Consider the following 22,508-nt stretch of genomic DNA (forward strand, 5'->3'; position numbering starts at 1 on the left):
AATCATACTCTTGATACAACAGATCTCGTAAGCGAGAATCACAAAATGCATCTACTTTGGTCGAGTTGCAATTTTGAATAGGCTACTTTCGATCACGATAGGAAAGTGATTGTTTCTTCTTCTTTTTAATTTCACAATGAAGTTCCATTTTAGCATACCTTCGAGACTCTGATCTCGTTTTGTTTTCGCGATTATCTCGGTTGTACATACTCATTTTCCATTATGCCGGGTTAGAAAGTCTCGAAGTAACGCGACACTTTGGGAATGAAATCTCTTATTATGAGAATTGCCGTATTACGAGAGAGGATTATGAAGGAGAGACGCTCGGAATTAAGAGATGTGGGGAACCCGCAAAATTATACCTGTCACGCGGATGTATGCTTGCTACCCGTAGGTTAGCTTAATGAGAAGTAACATAATAAGGAAGTTTCATAACGGAGGACAAAACCTTGAAGATTAGCAAAAATAGCATTATGAGAAAGATAGATATTTTCTATTATAGGGACACAAACTATAAAAATGCATAAAGAGAAAAACCGAAAGATCTATGCAATCTTATTGATTACGAAGTTGTAGCAAATATATATATATATATATATATATATATATATATATATATATATATATATTTGTAATGACTTTATGAAGAAATATTTTTATGCAATTCTGCTACCTATAAAGATGCTTTATTTCATAATAGCAATAAATGCTTTTTTATCAAAGCAGATCAATTTTTTTTTTAAATAAATTTTTCCTCAAAATGTGAACAGTGCCCATTATTTATTACTTTGTTTCTCGTAAATGTTATTTTTTTTTTTTCCTAGACTTTTTCATCACAAATATATTTGTTTAATGTAATATTTTATTCGAAAAAAATATTCAATATTCCAGATGAAATTTATATACATAAGATGTTATTCATTATAAATTTTGACATGACTTTTGTCGCTGAAAATTGTCTAGCTGTGATTGCACATAGAACGAAATAAATAGAAATGCTTATACACACACGTGTCTGCGTGATTGTTTAAAGCTCTTATATAATCTCACGCTTTGAACTCTTCTAAAGGATGCAAAAATCATCGGGCAGCTCGTAGAAAGGGAAATCATCACTCGGGAGATCAGAACTAAATTTATTTGTAGTCGCAACACACGTGCTCTCGGAGAGGCACAGTGTGTTTATACAAAGCACACACTGCCGGAGAATCGTGTAAGATCGCCAATACGTATATATGTATACATAGACGCATAGGCATACATATGTATAGGCAAACAGAGCCTTGGCTTTCTTCCTTATGTGAGCGATAATGTGAGAGTAGATAGACTTTGCACTCCATTATCCGGCCATTGGCCGTTTACAATTGTCGGATCAATGGCCGTTAATATGCAAAAGTCTATACTTTCCTTCCTTATCTTATTAATAAATATAAATATAAGTTTTTAAATTTTATATATATATATATATATATATATATATATATATATATATATTTTATAAAAGTACGTCTCGTTTGCATTTATTTTTAATGCTGCCGGCTGAAATTTGTGAAGAGAAAATTACAGATTTATTTAATTATCAACTGTACGTCATGCACTACCATGGGCCGTGTCAATTGCGTTATAAATATTAATTGGATGCACGGTATATTGGCGATATATTATTATATAAACTGACGCAGAAGCAGAGTTAACACAGCCATGCACAAGCGGATCTAATGAAACTCTCTTCCCTGCATCACGAGTCTCGAAATATAAATGCCTTTTGATACGAGAATAATACGAGAATATATACAAATATACATACTATATATATATATATATATATATATATATATATATATATATACATTATTATATAGTTATTATATATATAGTTATGCCTAATTAATAATAAATCATGGCAGATGTAATCAGTTGATTGCTTCCTATTTCTAACATCAAATTTGAAAAATAGATTACGCGGAACTAGAATTTGTAGACCTTCATATATACATATATCAGTGACATTTCATAATTTTTGCTCGATAAATCTTGATAATAATCTCGATAAATCTGAGGATATTGCGCAAATAAAAGACTTGCAATGTATTCAAATTTAATTACCATGATTAAAAATGGAAATATTTCATGTATCATAATTCAAAATAGAATATTAATATTTTTTTTCTTTGAATCATGGTAATTAGTCGATTGAATCGTTTTTTTTTATTGATCCAATTGCACAACAAGCCGACATAATTTATACGTTTTTTTTTCCATGCGTCATTCACTTTTTTTCTTAATGAATATATAATGTTATAATTTGCAATTGGACTTTGACACGTAGAATATGAAATTTGAAAAAAGAAAGAGAACGTGCTTCGCTCAAAGTCCATTGTTAAACAAATCTAGATAATAATAAATGCTCTTATTCATCTTTGAGTAACAATAGAATCAACATATGCAAAGTGCATACATGCATACATCAATATGATGATCGTTGAAGATAATTTTGCATACAGTATCGTATTTGTATTTATTCAATACGTCAAAGCGTTTCTTACGATCATTTAATTTTTACGAACATATAATTAATATATGCATCATTGTTCCGCTACAATTTTTGAATAATTTTTTACATATGTATAACCGCAAAGTTCTTTAGGTTGTCTCTAGATCGTCCTTTCTTGCCACGCGCTTATACTCACGCGAATTAGCCGATTTTTTTTAATTTATATATATTACACATAAAATTTTAAATTTGTTATTGTTTTATTTTAATTAATTAATTTAACCGGCATTTGTTATTATGCTATTTTCACAATCTTTTATTGACAGTTTAGACATTGTGAAAAAACAAAGTGCAATATTTCTTGTCAACACATTTCAAAAAATAAAAATAACTTAGAAAGATAAGACAAAGGTTCATTAATATATAAATATCATGAACTTGTTCTTTATGTTCTTTTTTATTGATAATTATACATTCGCTGACGTTTGCATGCGTTGCGAAAATGCCTGTATGCAAAGTAAAAGAAGTCCGACAATGTCTGACATGATGCAATTCCAAAATATGCTTAAAAGCTCGTTTTTTCTCCTAAATTTTCCTAAAAGAAATAAGAAAAAAATTGCATCGATATTCGATAAATTTTAGCAAACATAAGAGTTCTGTTTTCCATATATTTGATTTCATACAATAGATTTAATTCTCAATGTAAAATTCTTTTTTCCCTAGATAATTATAGCGTTTTTCTCGAGCATGCCTCTCCATATTAAATTCTATGTGATTGCTCGAGCAAAAAAGCGCACTCACAATTATATTTTTTATACAAAGATTACGTTTGTTTCTATTCAATGCGATATTAAGATGGCGAACACTACAATTAATAAAAAAATGATGCAATTATATTAATGCATTGTGCATTAACTATGCCTGTTGCAAATTGAACTTCTTTTACGTCACAAAATTTTTTACAGCTCATCGAAAACTTGTGAAATAGTGCTTGTTTGTAGAATTATTATTTTTTTTAGCCATATAATAATTTTAAATTTAAATGTAAAATCGATATAAGAAAAAATTGGAGTTCAGCTGCTGAACCTGTTGATCGGCTTTTATAATTCATCAGATGTATAATATAATGCATTCTCAGAATATAGATCGACCGGACGATATATCGTGTTTCGTTAAAAAATTTATTTTTTAGCTACCTGTATATCTTGCCTATTTCTGGAACATCTGCGTTTATATTATATCAGAAAAGATAAGAAAATTGCATCCCAGTAAAAAATAACTTTTAAAGCAAAAACATATATATAATATATATAAATATATAAATATATATAAAAAACGCTATAAATAAAAATGTCATAAAGTCATAAATAAATATTAAATACAATGTAAATGTATCCAACGTTCCAATAATGTTTGCTTGTTATAATCGTCATTTTATGTATTTTATTACGTATTTTATTTCAAAAGTCATTTTATTTTCTGCTGCAGACTTATGTAAGAAGTTTTTATCGATATCAATTCTCAATACATTAATCGGAAACTGATAAAAAATTGTAACGTATAATATAACATGTAATTTTTAAGAGACTGAAAGAAAATATCCATTAGAAGGTTCATGAGATATTCAAAATTCAATAAAAAATATTCAATTAAAGTATAGATTTTTTAATCGTAATTTGTTTTTTGTCTTTCTTTAATTAAATAAAGTGATTTTTGATAATGAACCTGATTTATTATCGTATGAAAACAAAGGACGATCTTATAATATATTATTTTAATACATAAATATACAAGTGTATGTCACATTGATTTATTGTTAGATAAATTCCGAATTTAGCTTACTATAATAATAATTATATTTGCAATATAAAAAAATATGTAAAACATGGAAAACGAAAAAAGAATACACAAAGTATAATTTATATAAGAAAAATTAAAATAACGAAAAATATAAAAAAAATATTTTGTGTAATCTCTAATATAATTTCCGTTTCTCTTGCAGATGATAAAAAGAAGTAGAGAGAGAAGAAGAGAGAGGAGTTGGGTTATTGATTATTGCGCGTGGAATCATTCAGCATAAATCGAATGAAGAAAATATTAATAGTAAATTAGATAAAAGTGATGGCAGAAATAGTGACAATAAAGTGATGGCAGAAATAGAGTGGGGGAAAGATTAAAGATCGGACTAGTGCAAATTCGTTTACATACAAAAGGACGTGTCAGTCTTGAATATTATTAACGAGAAAGAAATCTTTTTAATTGCTCAGTCGGATTACTAGTCTACGGATTCAACGGAATCGAATCAATGGATTCAAACATGGAGATAATAAGAATAACGATTTCAACAGGTATGAAATTTATCATTCTTAATCCTAAAATCTCACAATTCGTGTAATAAAGCAGAGAATTTAAAAAAATTTTTTTATTTGCTCATACTATTCTTTTCTTATATTTTTGTGTATTTCTTACAAGCCGTATGTGCAAGCATTTAATTTTTATGATGCTTTAAAATGCTAAGTATACTAAGAGGAAATAAATTTACATATCATGTATATATATATATATATATACATGATATGTAAATTTATTTACATATCATATATATATATATATATATATATATATATTAATAATAATAAATTATTATAAATTATTATTAATAATAATAAATTATAAAATTATAAATAATAAATTTACATATCATGTATATATATATATATATATATATATATATATATATATATACATGATATGTAAATTTATTTCCTCTTAGTATACTTAGAATTTTAACGCAATATATGACGCAAATAAATACTTGATGAAATTTTATTCATCATCAATATTAATTATTTTATAAACAATTAATATTTTATCAGACAACAATATAGAATTGTTATTGTTACAAAACATATTGCGTTATATATATATATATATATTATGTTTAATTTTAAAAATGTCGCCAGTAAATAAATTAATAAACAAGTGTTTATACGACCAAACTGGCAATTTATTGTTTCTTTTTCTCGTACAAATATCTTGTCAAAAAGAAAAAATTTCTTTCTTCAGGTCTTAATCGAGAAATTGTCATTGAGGTATTTCTTCTCCACTAAAACATTTTTAACGTACCTTTCAAAAAAGAAACTAATGAAACAAGAATTTTGTATGTTCATTTATTTTGAACATTTCCCGATGATACGAAACACTAACACATCGATCTAATCATCGATTTGATTGATCATCGGTCACAAATAGAATATTTACACATGTTGTATTTGTCGTCGCTTTGGCAATGTGTTGATTAATTGGCCGCATCTGTCATCGTACATCGTATTCCATCTGCGTACGCAGCATCCCCATGATATACTATTTATCATCACACACGGAAACATTGATAATAAAGACAATGAAATTACATCACGTTCACATGCGGCGACATAAGCCAAGCTGGTGCATGCTGCGCCTGAGAAAAATTGACACGGCCGCTGTCTTATTACCTGCTTGACCCTGAGAATCACGATGTATAAAAGCGATCGTCGGCGCGACACCTGTCGCATTTTGATTCGTTTTTCGGTCTCGTACAGATCGTTCGATTTCGCTCATCATCATCGGTAGTTTGACGCGTTTGTGAGCTGACTCATAACGCCTCCGGCACATCATGGCACCGGTAGACAGTGAGTACGAGGCAATTTTCTTAAGCGAAAGTGCATCTGTGATCATACACACAATCTGTCAATCTTCTCCTCGGCTGAAAATGTCACGATGTTTCATATATCCGTAAAGAAACTGTTATACAACTTATGTACGTTGAAAGGCACGTAATTTATATTGAATGGTTTTATAATTTAATAAATAAAACGCTATAGCTAATGTATCGTGTCTCGAAGTAGAGCAAATTATACGTCGATGTAATGTGGCTATTAAAAAAATTAATACACTTAATTAATTTAATTAAATTAAAATTAAAAGGACCATGAATGGGACTTGAATATTGAAAACATTTATATTTTCAATATCACATCGACTTTCTACTAACCCAGAATGTATGTCAGTGCATGTATAAAACAGGTGAACGGTCGAATACCATTCACATTTTCATCTGTTTTTCAAACGCGCGTTTTAACGTCGATTATTTGCGTCGGTGAAGTGTTTATTTAAATTTTATTTTCAATTTTGACGTGTGAATCGGTTCTCTTCGCTGTCGCGGATTATGTCGGAATGTTCGGAACTATATCTTCGATTAAGATGTAAGTAGAGCTCGCTTCAGTGTAATCATTCATAAGCACATCTTGTCAATTGTATTCTTAAATGTATTCGTAAAAATATTAGCTGTTAATCTATATGTAAAAGAAATTGCCAAAAAATTAAATAGACTTTTAAGATTCAAATGTCAAAATTATATCGCTCCAGTTTTAGTGCAATTACTTTTGATAATTTGTAAATTTGTTATTTTGTTACAGCATGAGTGTTGAACTTAGCATGTTCATAATCTCATATACATTACGTAACAAAAATTTATTAATAGTGTATTTTTGCGATCTTAAAACTTCACTCACGATATGATGCGATACTTGATCGATTATGCAATGCGTTATTTATGATTGAATTTAACATACCTAATTCTTTAAAATTTTTTTTTTTTTTGACAAAAACAACTAAGCAATTAAAAATTTATTTATGTATCTTATGCAAGATGTTACCGCGCGATATATAAAGACGCGTCATATTTTTTATGGCATATAATATATGTTTATATATATATATATATATATATATATATATATATATATATATATATATATATATATATATATATATATTTGATATGATGTATGTACATCAAAAACAGTTTTTTTACATTAATGTAAGTACATACAATAAACTTAAAATAAGATCATAAAGAAAGTGATTTATCAATGTTAAAATCGAGAATTATTAGAATATTATACGATCATTCTGATATTTTCAAAAGATTTCGAAAGCAAGTTTGTAAAAAATTTTTTCAAATTTTTTTCTTTACAGAGGGATTATATTTAGTGCGTTCGATATACTATTCCATAAGCAAGTTAGACTCAAAAGAGAAATTACTTGGGATCGAAACAAGTTTTGTTCCCAAGTAATTTCTCTGTGGCCATGACACAGATAGATTTTAAAAAGCCATTCTTTGCCATACGTTCTAAGATAAAATCTTCACTTTGGAAATTAGAATTTTCGAGAGAAAATCTTTTTGTATTTTATGCTTATAAAACTGATACATATTCGAGAAAGCGGTATAATCGTATATATTGTTAAAACCAATTATTATTTTCGTTTCTTGTTCTAGATTCTAGAAGAACCAGACATTCCGTTTGAACACAAAGATTTCTGTTATTGTTTAGTTTTTCTGATTCTGTGAATCGAACAATCAGATTCATGGCAAACAATGCCGATTACTGATTGGTTCTTGAAATTGAATGCTCGAGATTCGTGTTATTATGGATCATGGATCGACTGTACTTATTGTCGATGAATCGGAAAGAACGTGTTAATTTGAAATTAATGTGCGACTAGCTTTTCCGGGAGCACATCGGAAAAGTCTTTATTGCGAACGGAAATCTCGCTCCTTCTCGCGTTATACTTCAATTATCGCGCTACTTGTCGCCGGAAATCGAAATCTTATGAGTACTGTCGGTCCAGGAGTTCAGAGTTATAGCTTCAATAAACTTTCTATCGTATAAATCAACTTTGACCCTTTCTATCCAATCTTTACGATTAAATAAAGATCTTTAATGTAGTTGTGTTAATCGAAGGCGCGACTACAAAATACGAATTTCTCCCGCATCACTCTATATTCTTTTTTCATTTAAATATTTTTGTCTACATTTTTTTTTAACTTTTTTTTTTGACCTTTTTCTATGAAAAATAACGGAATATTAGTGATTTCTAAAAAACATTCTAATATGTGCATATATTTGTATAAATATGCATATATTTGTATAAAATTTGCCATAAATAAGAGAGAGAGAGAGAGAGAGAGAGAGAGAGAGAGAGAGAGATCAGAAATAATTATACATTATACTTGTTATATTTAATATTATCAATTTATATATCACTTTTCATTCGTATTTTATCACAAAACGTGACAATTTTATTTATATTATATACAATCATGATACGGATAAAGTAATGCTTTAGTTTCTCACGTATGCTGAACGTTGCATGATCTAATAATAATTAACAACGGATGACGAGAACGGATTCCATTGTTTGATTACATATAGTTGATATATAAAGAGCTCAAGCTGAGAGACTAAAGTGCAAAATTTTAAATACGACTTTTTAAAGTAGACATTATTATCATAAATTTTATCTGTGTTTTTCTAAATTTTTTTGCTGTGAAAACTTTACATAATTTTTTCGAAGCGATTTAACCGCTGTCGATTTCAATGATTGATTGAATTTTTTTTTTTTTTTTAATGTAAACGCAACTAAATGATTTTCAAGGAATGGTATTTCCTAGAGTCTTACATACGTCACGAGTTGAACCGAGAAAAATAATTAGCATCCCATTTTTCAACAGAATGGGGAGGTTTCATGGCATGCAAAGAATATTTAACGTTCCATTTATGACACACCTTTATTTTGCGGTACATTTGTTTCTACTTTCTGTCCTGTAAATTTTTGCTATTAGTTAAACGCAAGAAGTTCAACCGGTCAGACAATTCTTGTTTGCGGAGTCGTAAATGTTGAACGATAAATCTCTCAAGACAACTTCCTACCTAATCTGTCTCATCTTTCTCAACTCACTAAGATATTGGATATGTGCGAGGATATTTGTCTTATCTTTTTCTTTTTCTCCCTCTCTCTCTTTCTCTCTGGCAAACAAAACAGCGATCTATCGTGTTCTTGCGCGAAGATATGTCGCAGAGTATTTAATATTGATTACGCCTCATTCGCAGAAAATTGTTGAGGTATAATTACAAAATTTCACCGCTAATTTTTTGCCACAATTTTATTCAAATATATTTTTGTTATCATTATCTTTTCGTTATCATTATTAACGTTATCATTTAATTCTATTATATTATGAGAGAAAAATTAAAACGGCTTATGTTTAAAAAAATTATTATGAAATTAATAAAAATAGTATTATTAAAAATTATTGTAATTATAAAAATATTATTAAAATATTATTATAGATAAAAATTATGGCATCTTTATCGTATGCAATTTTTTAATAATATCCCCAAAATAATTCTTACTTTACTGCATCGGAATGTATGTTGCAATATCAAAATAACGCTTGCAAAAATTGTTAATTTTTTGCGGAATATAATGATCGATTTAGATGCTTATCGCACATTCACGAAAAATTTGTTTCGGTCATCTGCCAGTTGTTTATAAAACTGATGTTTCAATATCGAAAGTAAGATAAAGTTAAATACATTCGTGACTGTCAAAGAATAGAAAACGTGAAAGAATGCGTCTCTTTCTTCTAAAATAACTTTAACGAATTGATGTAAAATTAAATCTCATGTGTAACTGATTTAAAATACATCTAAAATTAACTGTAAGAAATAAACTTTTATTTTTTCGTATCCATAAAATCTGCTTTATTATAATTCTTTCTTTTCTAATAATTTGTAATTCAAAAATTATTTTAACTTTTTTATTAAAAAGAAAGTATTTTAGTTTTTCTATTAATAAATATCTCATGCGAGAGATCGACTTCAAGAAAACGAATTCAAAACTTGAATCCAGCTTCATATGTCTCGCCTGTAAAAAGATCAGCCAAGTATATTTTTAGACATACATAATTGCTCTTTTTGTTATCACAATATTTCTCGGTGTAAGAAATATTTAATTGATTGCGTGTGATCGGTCTTTAAAAAAAAAGTTTACGATTAAAATAATCAAGAAGGTAATTAAATTTATTCATTATTATATATTTACGCTTATCGGATAAATGAAATGATGGAAAAGTCTACTAATATTATAAAATAACGAACAAATTATTTCTAGATGATTCTTCCTAGATGATCTTTCCGATTAACGTAATTTATATATTAACGTATATTTTTATATTTCATTTACGTATTTTATATCGCAAGCAGAGGAACGGTTTGTTCCTTCTCTCGGTAACGCCAAGAATGTAACTATAACTATTTTTGGCACGTATAATTGCTAAGTATAATTACTATGTGCGACGCATCATTACGTGCCACGATGAGGTTCGCATCAGCATTCTCGTTTCTATTAATTCGCAATATAAAGACTGTCGTAATACCGATTCTCGTCCAAATCGCGACACAATCACTCGATCAATATTCTAGGCTAATCCGTGCAATTTGCCGCGGTGCAAAAAACAGAAAAAAATAAAGGGAAATCTTGCGTAAAATTATTTTTGTTTATCTATAATGACATTCGATATTCTAGAGAAGCGAATAATAAATAAATTCATAAAATCGCGAATTCAGACATGAGCCAGTTGCGATTCACATCGTTTGCACTTCGTCCTAAATTGCGTTTACAAATTTGTCGACTTGCAGAAACATTTAGGATGGAACTCGTTTAGAGCACGCTCATTTGGAACGCGATAAAGCGTATACAGCTGATAGGAACTGCCCGCAACAATGCACGTGGTTCGCACTAATGATATCAGTTTAAGCGAAGTACATGCATACTAAGAGCATGCAATATCTGTGTGTATTATTATCTCTTAGTGCATATATGTATCAATTGCAGCAATGTGCCGGCTACTGATAATTTACAAGTTTATCGAAATATTCTCCGTGAATTTCATAAGAATAAAATTAATTTAGTGTCGAAATTTATAATTAACATTTTACGCTTTTTACATTAAAAAAAAGATCGAAATTATGTAAATTACTAATCTTGCAATCTATTAAAAGTGACATCATATACTTTTTTTTTTAATTGTAAATCAAGGTTGCTGACGAGACTCGTTTCTTCCAAATCACTGATTTCAATTTCACGTCACGCATATCGTAATAATAATGATAATATTATTATTGCATGACAGTAGTCTGAAAATTGTGTATATCATATCGGTATAATAACGTAACCTCCTTGACACGATTGTCGTACCTTCTTACCGCTTTTGTAATCTGTTCTCCGCTAGTCGAGACTCGTCTGATGGTCAAGGAAGTCGAAGATTATATCGTGATTATTGATACACTAACGGAATAAATTTGTTTAAAAAAATTTTAATTACCATTTATCTGATTCGGTTTAATAAGCTTCAGTATAATTTTAGTCAAAGAAAGTGATGTATAAATAAATGTTAAAACGTACAAATAATATAAAAAATGCTTTGTAACTTGCAAGATGGTTTTTAACTAACCTGCTTTTCTTTTATACATTCAAATAGTATTTTAAATAAATAAAAAGAATAAAAAAGAACATTATTATGATTATGGTAGTCTTGGTTTCGTCCAATTTGTGATGTTTAAATTCAGAAAAAGTTACGAAATAAATTCAAAGAAAAATGAATAAATAATCAAGAATATAAAAGCGAATAGAGCGTCATTATATTCGGCAGAAACTCAGTGATAATTCTATAGCCACCAAGCTTTGAATGTTTACGATAAGAAAGCTGAGTCACGTTTCCAGTGATTATTCATGGACGTGATACGCCTGCAATTTCTGTTCTGCATCCTCTCCAAAGTTGCAAACGACTGCATTACTCAGTACATCCGCGATGTGTTAAATAATTAATGGTTGCTCAAACACGAAAAGCAAACTCATCTCTTTCCTCGGCACTACGTTAAAAGTATTGCTTGATTTTTGCATGGTTTGATCATCGCTCGCGTATGTATTAAACATACATGTCGTCAATTGTCCTTTAGTTTTTCTTATATTCTATTAATCTATTCGTTTATTATAAGGAATGATGAATCCAGGAATTTAGTTTGAGAATGAATAGTTTGAGAACACATAAAAATTTGAAGTCGTTTATATTTATCATATGACCTTGAAGGTGAATTACGAAAACGCTAAATTAATTATTCCGCATTATGACATACTTTCAACATTGCATCAGTTTAACTTATTAATTAAAATGTTGCATAAAAAAGAGAAAGAGAAATCAAATGATCTGAATATAAGATAGAACAAGTTTTTTATCTACATTTATGTAACTTGGTAGCTACTTGCGTTAAAAATTTCATTGTTTCTACAATTCAACATTTTTTTCTAAAGACTCATTACATTCATATGTACAATGATGATATGTAAAAACAGAATATTAACTATAAAAACCGAAATGAGAAAACACAAAGAAATGAATTGTTTAAAAATATCTTTAAAATATATATCCATATATATATATATATATATATATATATATATATATATATATATATATATATATATATATACTGGTTAAAGATTAATTATGTTCTTTTTAGATGCCTTTTTATCAGATTTAAAGGAAATGCCTTCCTTAAAAATTGGAAACCGATTGATCGAGCTCGAGATAGGACCTCCCAGTCCAGAATTGCAGGAAGTAGCCAAAAAGGAGCTCAGGGAAAGTCCTGAAGTTCAAAAAGAAGCAATAGCACGCTTCAAGGAATTATTAAAAGGTTTTTTATATTAATTGATGTAAAAAAAACTTTACAAAATAAATATAAAATTTTATACATATATATAAATGGAGCAATATCTTAAACGTAAGCTGAAAAAGTTTTGATTCTCATAATGTTTAACGTGAGAAAATGTAAAAAAAAAAAAAAATGCGTTTTCGATTCTTTTTGAATGTATTAAATGTTTTTGCCATTGTTTAAAATCTCTCGTGATCCCGCAGCGGAGACGAATCTCAAATGCCCATTGGACAACGAGGCCTGGCTGATCAGATTTTTGAGGCCATGCAAGTATTATCCCGAGTCGGCGCTCAAACTCGTCAAGCATTATTATAGCTTCAAGATGAAGCACGCAAATATATACGAAAATCTCAAAGCGAGCAGAGAGAAGAACATATTCGATCAAAACATCCTGACGGTGCTGCCTATTCGCGATCAGCACGGCCGACGCATGCTGATAATCGAGCTCGGCAAGAAGTGGAAGCATCAGAAATGCAGCCTGGACGAGGTCTTTAAAGGATGCGTATTATATCTGGAAACTGCCATTCTTGAGCCGAGCACGCAGATCGCCGGCACGATCGTTATTTTCGACATGGACGGTCTCACTCTCCAGCAAGCGTGGCAGTTCACCCCGCCGTTTGCCAAAAAAATAGTTGATTTGATTCAGGATGCGGTGCCATTGAGAATAAAGAACTTACATGTCATTAACCAACCATACGTGTTCAATATGGTGTTTGCTTTGTTCAAGCCATTCCTACGGGAGAAGTTAAAGAGTAGAGTAAGTCCTCCGGTTATATGACTGAATAAATGTTTACACAATTCAAGTTTGCTAAACAATATATATATATATATATTTTTTTTTGTTTTTTTCTTCCGCTAGATAATCTTCCATGGCACTGATCGAAAATCATTGCATCAATACATATCGCCGAAATGTTTGCCGGCGCATTATGGCGGTACCATGGAGGTCCCTTTAATAGATGGACCAACATGGTATGAACTTCTAGTCCAGTGTGACAAGGAATACGAAGGTAAGCGTAAAAGGAAATTGCATCACATAATTATCTAAATAATTAAATATGACAGAATTGAGGGGAAATTTAGAAGCTATTTTATACGATATGCTCTGATATAAGAAAATTTTCTCTAATTTTTTTAATACTATAACTTGATAGAATTTGACTATAATGATCTTTCTCTCTTGTTGCAGCTATCAATTCGTATGGTTATAAAAAGAAATAGCTCTTCGTTAAATTTATTATTATTGAAAATAAGTATTTGGATTTAAACTTGGATTTAAACTTGGGGAAACGATTAGAGAAATGATATTTTGCGATGCAAAGTATCAAGTTAGAAATAATTACGATGATCATTTTTATTCACTCGTTGAAATCAATGATCCAAATATTGCTCACTATGTAATTTTATTTATAACATGTTGTTGCGTGAGTCTTTTCTCACTTCTTCTGTTAAACAGTAGCCTTAATAGATTGCCAATTTAAATTTAAGCGAAAAGTTGCGAAAAATAACAATGCGTTGTTATCATGTATTTCTTGTACTTTCTTTACAATTTTGATACTGCAAGAATTACGATTTATTAGGTAACAGTGATCTCATCTGAGGTTTATAGTCTTTTTGTCACCCCTACAATTATGCGTGATAAGATTATTATACATTCCATAGATTTCTTACTAGTGCATTACATTAATGTGGTATAATTGTTGGCCATAGATTACATATACAGTAAACACCAATGATCTTAGAATAAATATTTAATTTATGAAATAAAAAGAATTTTTTAACTTGCGAGAACAGAAGAAAATATCATATTTTAAAATATTTTTTACGCATAGGAGATGTGTTAAAAAATATAGCATTCTTGTGATTTAGCGCGAGGGAGATTTTATTATTTATTTAAAACCGTATACACAAATTAATGTATTTAGATATATACAATAATTGTGCATTTGGTATATAATTTTTTGGTGCAAAAATAAATTTGTATTAAAAAATTGTTATCGATTTGATATGTAATAAGTTAATTACATTAAATGATTATATTAAATTACATCTAAATGAAAATATACATATCTATCATTTGTTAATCACTAATACACGATTTTATATTGATAAAACAATGAAAAATATTATAATTGGATTCTTGAACATTTATGTAAATATTACAAAAAAAAATTGTAATTCTCATTTACGTAAATTTTATATCATCAATTTAATATTATCTGATATCCTCTCTCTCTCTCTCTCTCTCCTCCTCCCCCTTCTCCTCCTCCTCCACATTGAAATACACGCCAACAATCTTTGAAAAAAAAAAAAAAAAATGTGCATACAAGTAATATTTCTAAAAAAACAAAGTTTCATACGTCGCAATATTTTTTATTGATGCCATCAATGTATCAATATATAAACGTAGGACCTGTTTTTAATAGGTCATTTACGTAACAACGGCAAATTACATTCGTTATTAATAAGAATGAGATGCCAATGATGTTAGCAATTTATATATTGCAACTTCCTGCGTATAGTTTTTATTATCATAATTATAATCATAATCAAAATTATAATGACGATAATAATACAACAATTGGATATATACAGTGACTATTTTATACTATTATCCATTTTATATCCACACTGTAGATCAACTGAAACAAGATACTGATTTTGTCAATACAATGCTATGCATAATATAATAAAGATTTAATTAATTTAAATTATAATCATGGTTCTAATCAATGCACATTTTGTTTCTATATCATCAAAATTAAAATTGCCAGTTATGTAGTTAATTACCTTCGAAAAAGGGTTCGCAAAAAAGTATATTTTCGCAAAATGTTATACCAAATGGCCCCTCGGGGATATCTAGTTCGCCCCCGTGCCTTTTAAGTAGTGCTTTTTTACCTATGAAAGTCATTAAACTTCCCCAATCTGTTCCGTGAAAATGAATCCTTTTGCGAATCTTCTCCTATAAACAGTAGCACATAATATTTTTATTTTTTTTTTCTTTTTCTTATAAATAATTTACAGAAAAATATTTGTAAAATTTCAAATTTATTGAAAATTTATTAAGTCATATAATTTATATAATAATAAATTATATTTGGTTCTGTCAGAAAGCCGTGTACCTCTAAAAATGGTTTAAAAATTGCGAATGCCATGTTGAAAAAAAAGGATTGGTTTACAATGTGGATGCTTTTAAGGCGAAGAGGCAAACACTTCTGTACAAACTCAATGACCATTTTGGCGAAACTCGGAGTAATATACGTCACGTGAGTCAGAGAAAAACCTTCCACATCTATGATGACGCGTCCACCCGCGATCTGAGAAACCGAATAAGACTTAGCAGTGAAACTATTTTCAACATATTTTCTTACGAAAATTTATCGATAAAATTTAAGGATAATTTTTAATATTTATCTATAAATATGAATCTTTATCTCGAATCAAAAAGACATTTTTCGATGACAAACCTGAGTCCTAGGTTCTGCGAGAGCCAAGTACAAGAGCATTATGAGGCCTTTAAAAAACAAATTCACTGACACTTCCTTTGGATTCCATCGTTTGCCGGCTTCTATTATTATTATTCTGCTTCCATCTTTAGCGCGAAGCGGCAATGGATAAACCAAATTGGCGTAAAAAGCCGTCTTCTCTTTACTAGGCAACAAATTGGCATACATATGCGGATAGTTTAAGCGAAATCGATAATACCGTTTCATCTAAAGTAACACGAAGGATTTGAGTAATTTAATGTCAATTATAGAGTGTGCCTATCGAAACTGATTGTATATATTTTGCATGGCTCTTTGGCTAATCTAGATTATTCTTCCTTGGCAAAAATGTCGGGAAGAATTATTACTTAAGGTATTCTTTGCTAATTTCTAATATAGAATTTAATAGAAAGTAAAACTTTAAATTTGTTTTTAAATTTAAACAAAAGCGTTATTAATATTCTTAAGTTGACTAAAAATTATTTTTTTATCAGAGTTTTCTCTTTAAAAATTTAATTTTTTGAAGAATTTCTTTTGTCTATTCAATAATTAATTACGTGAAAACTGTAGCTTACATTTTTGTTAAAGAAAAATTAATTTCAATCTCAAATTAAAGCCGGAATTTATACGAGTACAAAGTATTAAATAATGTATATAATATGGCATATCTAATTCATGCACAATCAATTTTATATATAATAATATCAAATCAGTAATATATTTATGATATTATATTAGTGAGATTAATTAATAATTAATCTCACTAATTAATTAATAATTAATTAATAATAATAATAATAATATTTCCATACAAAAAAATGTTTTGACTTACAAGAGAAAAGGCACTTTTCGGATAATACTTGCATGGTCGCAAAAACATTTGATAAAATTCTTTTTCATTAGGTACATTTAGATCAGGTTCCCCTAATAAAATAAAAATTAATTTACTCAATTTTAATGGATTATCGCTATTAATTAAACATTAAGAAAAAGCATATAGAGATTTGTGTAAGTGATATACGATTTTAATAAAAAAGAATAATAAATTTGATACTTTAAATCATGTAATTCTGTAATGGATGTGCAAAATATTTTGCGTATAATTTATGAAGATGATAATAATGCAAAAAAAGTTGATATCATTTATAAAATAATCTCACTTCTTTTATAATTGCAAGCGCAAAAAAATTAATAGACAATAATGAAAATACATAATGTTATTGCATAAAAGCGCGAAATCTACAAGTATTTATTAAGTTTTCATAAGATTTATTTCGTTATGCTATCATAATTACAAATTATTATATTGACGGTTACATAAAAGACATATTTAGACATCCACATTAAAAGTCATTAAGCAAAAATTTCCTTTTTTGCATTTAACATATTCCAGAAATAAATTATTAATTGTATATTTTGATAAAACTTGCATATATATATATATATATATATATATATATATATATATATATATATACGAGCAGACTCTTCTTTTTACGATGAAAGGTAGAAAAATGTTGGAAATTATCAGTGCAAGCCCAATGAATTTTCGTTTTCACTCGATTCACGCGAATATGATTAATTTCATATGTTACGTTGGATTTACTTTTACTATCGTTAAATTGAGCGTTGTGTTACGTTACGAGTGGTAATAGCATGCTAAAATTGGTCTTTATTCTAGACACATTCATTCTGACGTTGTTCAAGCCGATTTTTGTTTAGATAAAAAAGAAGTTAACCGATCCTTATTTCACGATTTAAATGATTTTCTATGCTATGTGAAACCGATTTATACATTTGAACCATATTATAAATATAGAAATTACAATGTATGCTTCACATTAAAGATTATATAAAAGATTATATAAAAGAGAAAGTGTTCTCGTTCCATTTGTTATCATGTCTTTTTACGAATTATTTCTTTTCCTTTAATCTTTCTGCAATCAGGAAGCTTAGCAGAATTATTCAGTGTAATAAAGTTTTTTAAATTAATTTAATAAAAAATTGATATATATATATATATATATATATATATATATATATTGTTAAAAAAGAAAAAAAAATTGTGAGATTAACATTTCTTCTAACAAAAAAATACTTTTCCTTTCAATTTGCTTTCTTCTCTAATCTACCACGTGTAAAAACCGGTTAGAGAACGAGAACACAAATATAGTGGAAGAGGCAGGAAGAAAGATATGCCAAGAACATTGAGTAGATGGGCAACTCTCGACGATTCGTCTGTGCATTGGAAAACTGGTTTCAATCCCAGCTCTCGGTTTCGCACAAACTATGGTGATCGTATTTCCTCTCACTGCTTATTTAAGATGTGGATAGTAGAGTGGTGATTTTTAATACGATTGACCTTGTACTACCTGCAATTAATTCTTTCAACTGTGTACAGCTCTCGGCGATGATTTCCGGCGTTTCTCGCAATTCCTCCTTGGCTTTCTGCCCAAAGTACTCGTCGATCTGCTCGTTATCCAATTCAATGTGAAGTTCGTGTTCACCAAACTTAATCTTCGGTGCATTCTCTAGCCAGTTTTGATAAACATCTTCCTTGGATGGATATTTAAAGTTTTCCTCGATAGTCACGGATGATGCCATTGTATCTAGCACGATAAATATCTATCAGATAATCGTAATCCGAATTATAGTACAGCAATGAATCACAATACTTTGTTAATACACGTGAAGCACGTGATGTCAATTTTGCTAAGTACACTTCTACACATGTAGAAATAGAAATAACTCCGATAAATTCACAATGAGGAACGATGAACCGAAGAAGGTCTCATATATTTAATTTTACTCGCTCGAGAATGTGTATGTCTAACAGAATTTTGTCACTGGATAGAAGATACGTGCCCATATGTATGTATGTAGAAAAAATTTGCGTTCAATGCCAACAAAGTGCGATATATGATGATTAAGTATATTACACACCTTTGTTTTGAAACTGCGTGCTGCGAGAATCTCACAACGAGAGAAGTCAGTCAAGTGGTCAGTGAAGGTTCTACAGAAATTTCCAAATCTTTATATACAAAACTGTTGCTTTATATTAGCTCCGTAAAAATAATTTTTATTCGTGACTTAAAAAATTTATATTTTACTAAAAAAAAAAAACAATCTATTGATTGATTTACAAGTAACGTAGAACACATCTGAGGAAGGAGTGCAATTTAATATACTTTTTCAATTTATAATATAAAATTTAAAGAAGTTATTTCTTGAGAAGCAACAAAACTTTGTGTGTGTATGTTTATGTATGTATACACAAATTAATTTTGTACATATTACTTTGGATACATTAATATTTTATATGACAGTTTTTTCTTATATTGTTATATACTAAAGTCACAATAATGAATAAAAAATAATTGCCTAAATTATCAGCATTCTAATCTTATCAGCATTCTAGTTTTATCCTCTTGCCAGACGCATTTCTGGCAAGCTCACATGTACGATAAAACATTTATTTCTGATTCAACAACAATCATTATGCAGTGCGTGATATATTATGATCTATTCACATTTGCTTTAATAATTCAATCTTGAGACAATGTTACGTGAAAAATATCCTATTTATCTCCTTGTCTACTTTCTGTCCCGTTACCGCTCTAAATAAATGATCGATAAATAATTTTATCGGAAAAATATTTCTCTCTATTAATAATCTCTCATTATTAATAATCTTTATAGTGAATCTGATAAAGGCAAAATTTTTAAAAACTTTGAAGCCTCTCTTAACTTGCTTTAATATTTTCATTATTATAGCATGTATCATAATATCATTTAATACGTCTTGATTGATTATATAAGTCTACATTATTGCATTTGGAAACGCTTCTTATAAAGTAATTATTTATATTGCCATAATTATGGATAAATTATGGATAAATATATTATGTCAAGAAATAAAAAGAATATTGTAAGCTTACGTATTTATATTTACTTGCAAATTATCAATAGTTTATTATAAATTTTATCATTGTTTATCATAAATATTTGCAGTCATTAATTATATCCATATATATAATATTTAAAAGCAAATATAATCACTAAAGTATGTATCAATGTAGTACAAAATAGATTAAGACTAAAAAGAAAAATAAAAAACTGAAATAAAGGTATGAGAATTGAAAAAAACTGAAGAAAATTGAATTCCGAAACAAATATTGACTACATCTTAAATTATTAATAATTGATTGTAAAAACGATTAATGATTTAATATAAGACTAATATAAGACTAGCTCAATGGAAATTTAATTTGAAATTTAATTGGATGTTAATATTTAAGGTCAGAAATATATAAGGTCGAAAGAGTTTATACTTAAAAGTTAATAATTACATTTTACGAGAAAATAGAGCAAATTTATTAAAAAATATTTTCTTAAAGATGAATCTCTCTTACGAAACATTTTATATAATTATGCAAAATAAATATGTATTTGTGGTGTGCGTTTATGCACAGCTGCTCTAATGTAACCCATATTATTTCGCATAATCCATTGTTTTACTAAAGCGCGACGGAAATAGAATGAAGATTTCAACGTTTGACATATTTTTGAATGAAATTTAAAGCATTTTTGAATATCTTTTTTTTCTAATATTATATATAATAATTATTATGCGTAAATTAAAAATTTTCTACGGTCTTTTGTGCAAATTTGTTCTATCTTCTACTCTATGTATAAAGGTGGCCCATGTAAAGTGTTACAAGTCAATAATTCTAAAAATATTTGTCGAATCAAAAAGTTGTTCATGAGAAAGTTTCGTGTATTCAAGGGGTCTTTCTAACTACGTAAACATAAAGTCGCCCTCGCTCTTCTTTTAAGAGGACTTGATAATTTCAACTTAACTTCTAACTTCATAATTTCAAGAACTTTCTTCAAAATGTTACGTATCTGAATTCTATGAGAAAAAACAAGTAAACTTTATCTAAAACATTTATTTGAAAAATAGTTCTATCAAAAGTTATAAGTATTTAAACTTTTAGCGATTTCATTTGATTAGACGCAAGCATGCGTATATATAAAATATTAACCATTAATAAATTTCTTTAAAAAAATAGTTATTTTATAAAAAATATATAAATTTTAAATTAACCAATCAATAATACCTTTCTTAATTTATTACTGAAAATTTTATTACTGTAAATTAATATGTATTAAAAAAGATACATTTTTTATATTAAATAATACATACTTATGTAAAATAAGCATCATTTAGCAAATTACATTAAAATAATGGCAAAATGATCACTTATGCTGCCTGGAATGCTTTTATATTTTCTTAAAATAAAAAAAGTACAAACGTCTCTTTATTTATTTTTAAAACTAGAGAAAATAAAAAAATGAAAATCTAGAAATTGTAATTGAAGAGAAATAAATCGTAAGTTATATAAACAAATGTGTTTGTTGTGTTGTCGGCTGTTGCGTGGGCGATTAGAAATATATTTTATTAAAATAAAAATAAATTATCGTATGATTCAAATATTCATCAAAATTATACCTTAATGATTCTCGTAGAGATCTCAAAATTGCACTTTTGGATGCACCAAATTAGTTTTCTTACTTATTACAGTATTTATATATATCTCTTATCATTGAAATTTCAGCAATACAGCTCACACTGTGGATCAAGGATTAATTCACTAATCCTTCTCTCTCTTTTTTTTTCGGATAAACTTGCTTTACTCACAAATAACGCAAAAACGGAATATTAAATAAAATAAAGTATTGACCAAATTAGTACTGCAGTGCTCACATTGCTGATGAGAACTGTGTCCAGACAGTCCAGTTAGGATGATTCGAAAGCAGTGGTTTCCCCCACTTTTATATGAACGTGACAATGCGAAATATATGACCAGACGCTTAAGACAATGCCGGCACAAGTTCACACGTTTTGAAATGACTAAATTGTAGAAATTTACA

At 28.5% G+C, this 22,508-nt stretch overlaps 2 protein-coding genes across 11 annotated transcripts in view; one reads left to right on the top strand and one right to left on the bottom strand.

Annotated features, from left to right (window-relative positions):
- The window catches only part of LOC126852434 (alpha-tocopherol transfer protein-like), a 23,101-nt gene extending 7,422 nt beyond the window's left edge, over positions 1-15,679 (top strand). For 3 of the 8 annotated variants that reach the window (XM_050597253.1, XM_050597251.1, XM_050597254.1), the window contains exons 2-6: positions 4,494-4,839; positions 12,898-13,071; positions 13,293-13,846; positions 13,949-14,099; positions 14,279-15,679. In XM_050597253.1, the coding sequence (XP_050453210.1) occupies positions 4,797-4,839; positions 12,898-13,071; positions 13,293-13,846; positions 13,949-14,099; positions 14,279-14,310 (954 nt within the window). In that variant the 5' untranslated portion in view covers positions 4,494-4,796 and the 3' untranslated portion in view covers positions 14,311-15,679. Of the gene's footprint in view, positions 1-4,493; positions 4,840-6,017; positions 6,163-6,190; positions 6,303-6,618; positions 6,736-12,897; positions 13,072-13,292; positions 13,847-13,948; positions 14,100-14,278 lie in introns of those variants that run through there. The other 5 variants (XM_050597257.1, XM_050597250.1, XM_050597255.1 and 2 more) reach the window with 5 other exon arrangements.
- On the bottom strand, positions 15,442-22,353 carry LOC126852432 (alpha-tocopherol transfer protein-like). 3 transcript variants are annotated; one of them, XM_050597248.1, is made up of 8 exons: positions 22,087-22,353; positions 19,518-19,587; positions 18,947-19,183; positions 17,407-17,498; positions 16,557-16,802; positions 16,212-16,406; positions 15,880-16,051; positions 15,442-15,731 (listed from the first exon to the last, which is right to left on the bottom strand). In XM_050597248.1, the coding sequence occupies exons 3-8, from the start codon at positions 19,176-19,178 to the stop codon at positions 15,688-15,690; spliced, it is 981 nt and encodes a 326-aa protein (XP_050453205.1). In that variant the 5' UTR covers positions 19,179-19,183; positions 19,518-19,587; positions 22,087-22,353; the 3' UTR covers positions 15,442-15,687. The 3 variants fall into 3 exon arrangements, with proteins under 3 accessions (XP_050453205.1, XP_050453204.1, XP_050453206.1); XM_050597247.1 differs by lacking the exon at positions 19,518-19,587; XM_050597249.1 differs by lacking the exons at positions 19,518-19,587; positions 22,087-22,353 and adding an exon at positions 19,263-19,505.
- Positions 22,354-22,508: the final 155 nt, after the last annotated feature.

The sequence above is a fragment of the Cataglyphis hispanica genome, chromosome 10, assembly GCF_021464435.1.
Source record: "Cataglyphis hispanica isolate Lineage 1 chromosome 10, ULB_Chis1_1.0, whole genome shotgun sequence".
Classification (NCBI taxonomy): domain Eukaryota; kingdom Metazoa; phylum Arthropoda; class Insecta; order Hymenoptera; family Formicidae; genus Cataglyphis; species Cataglyphis hispanica.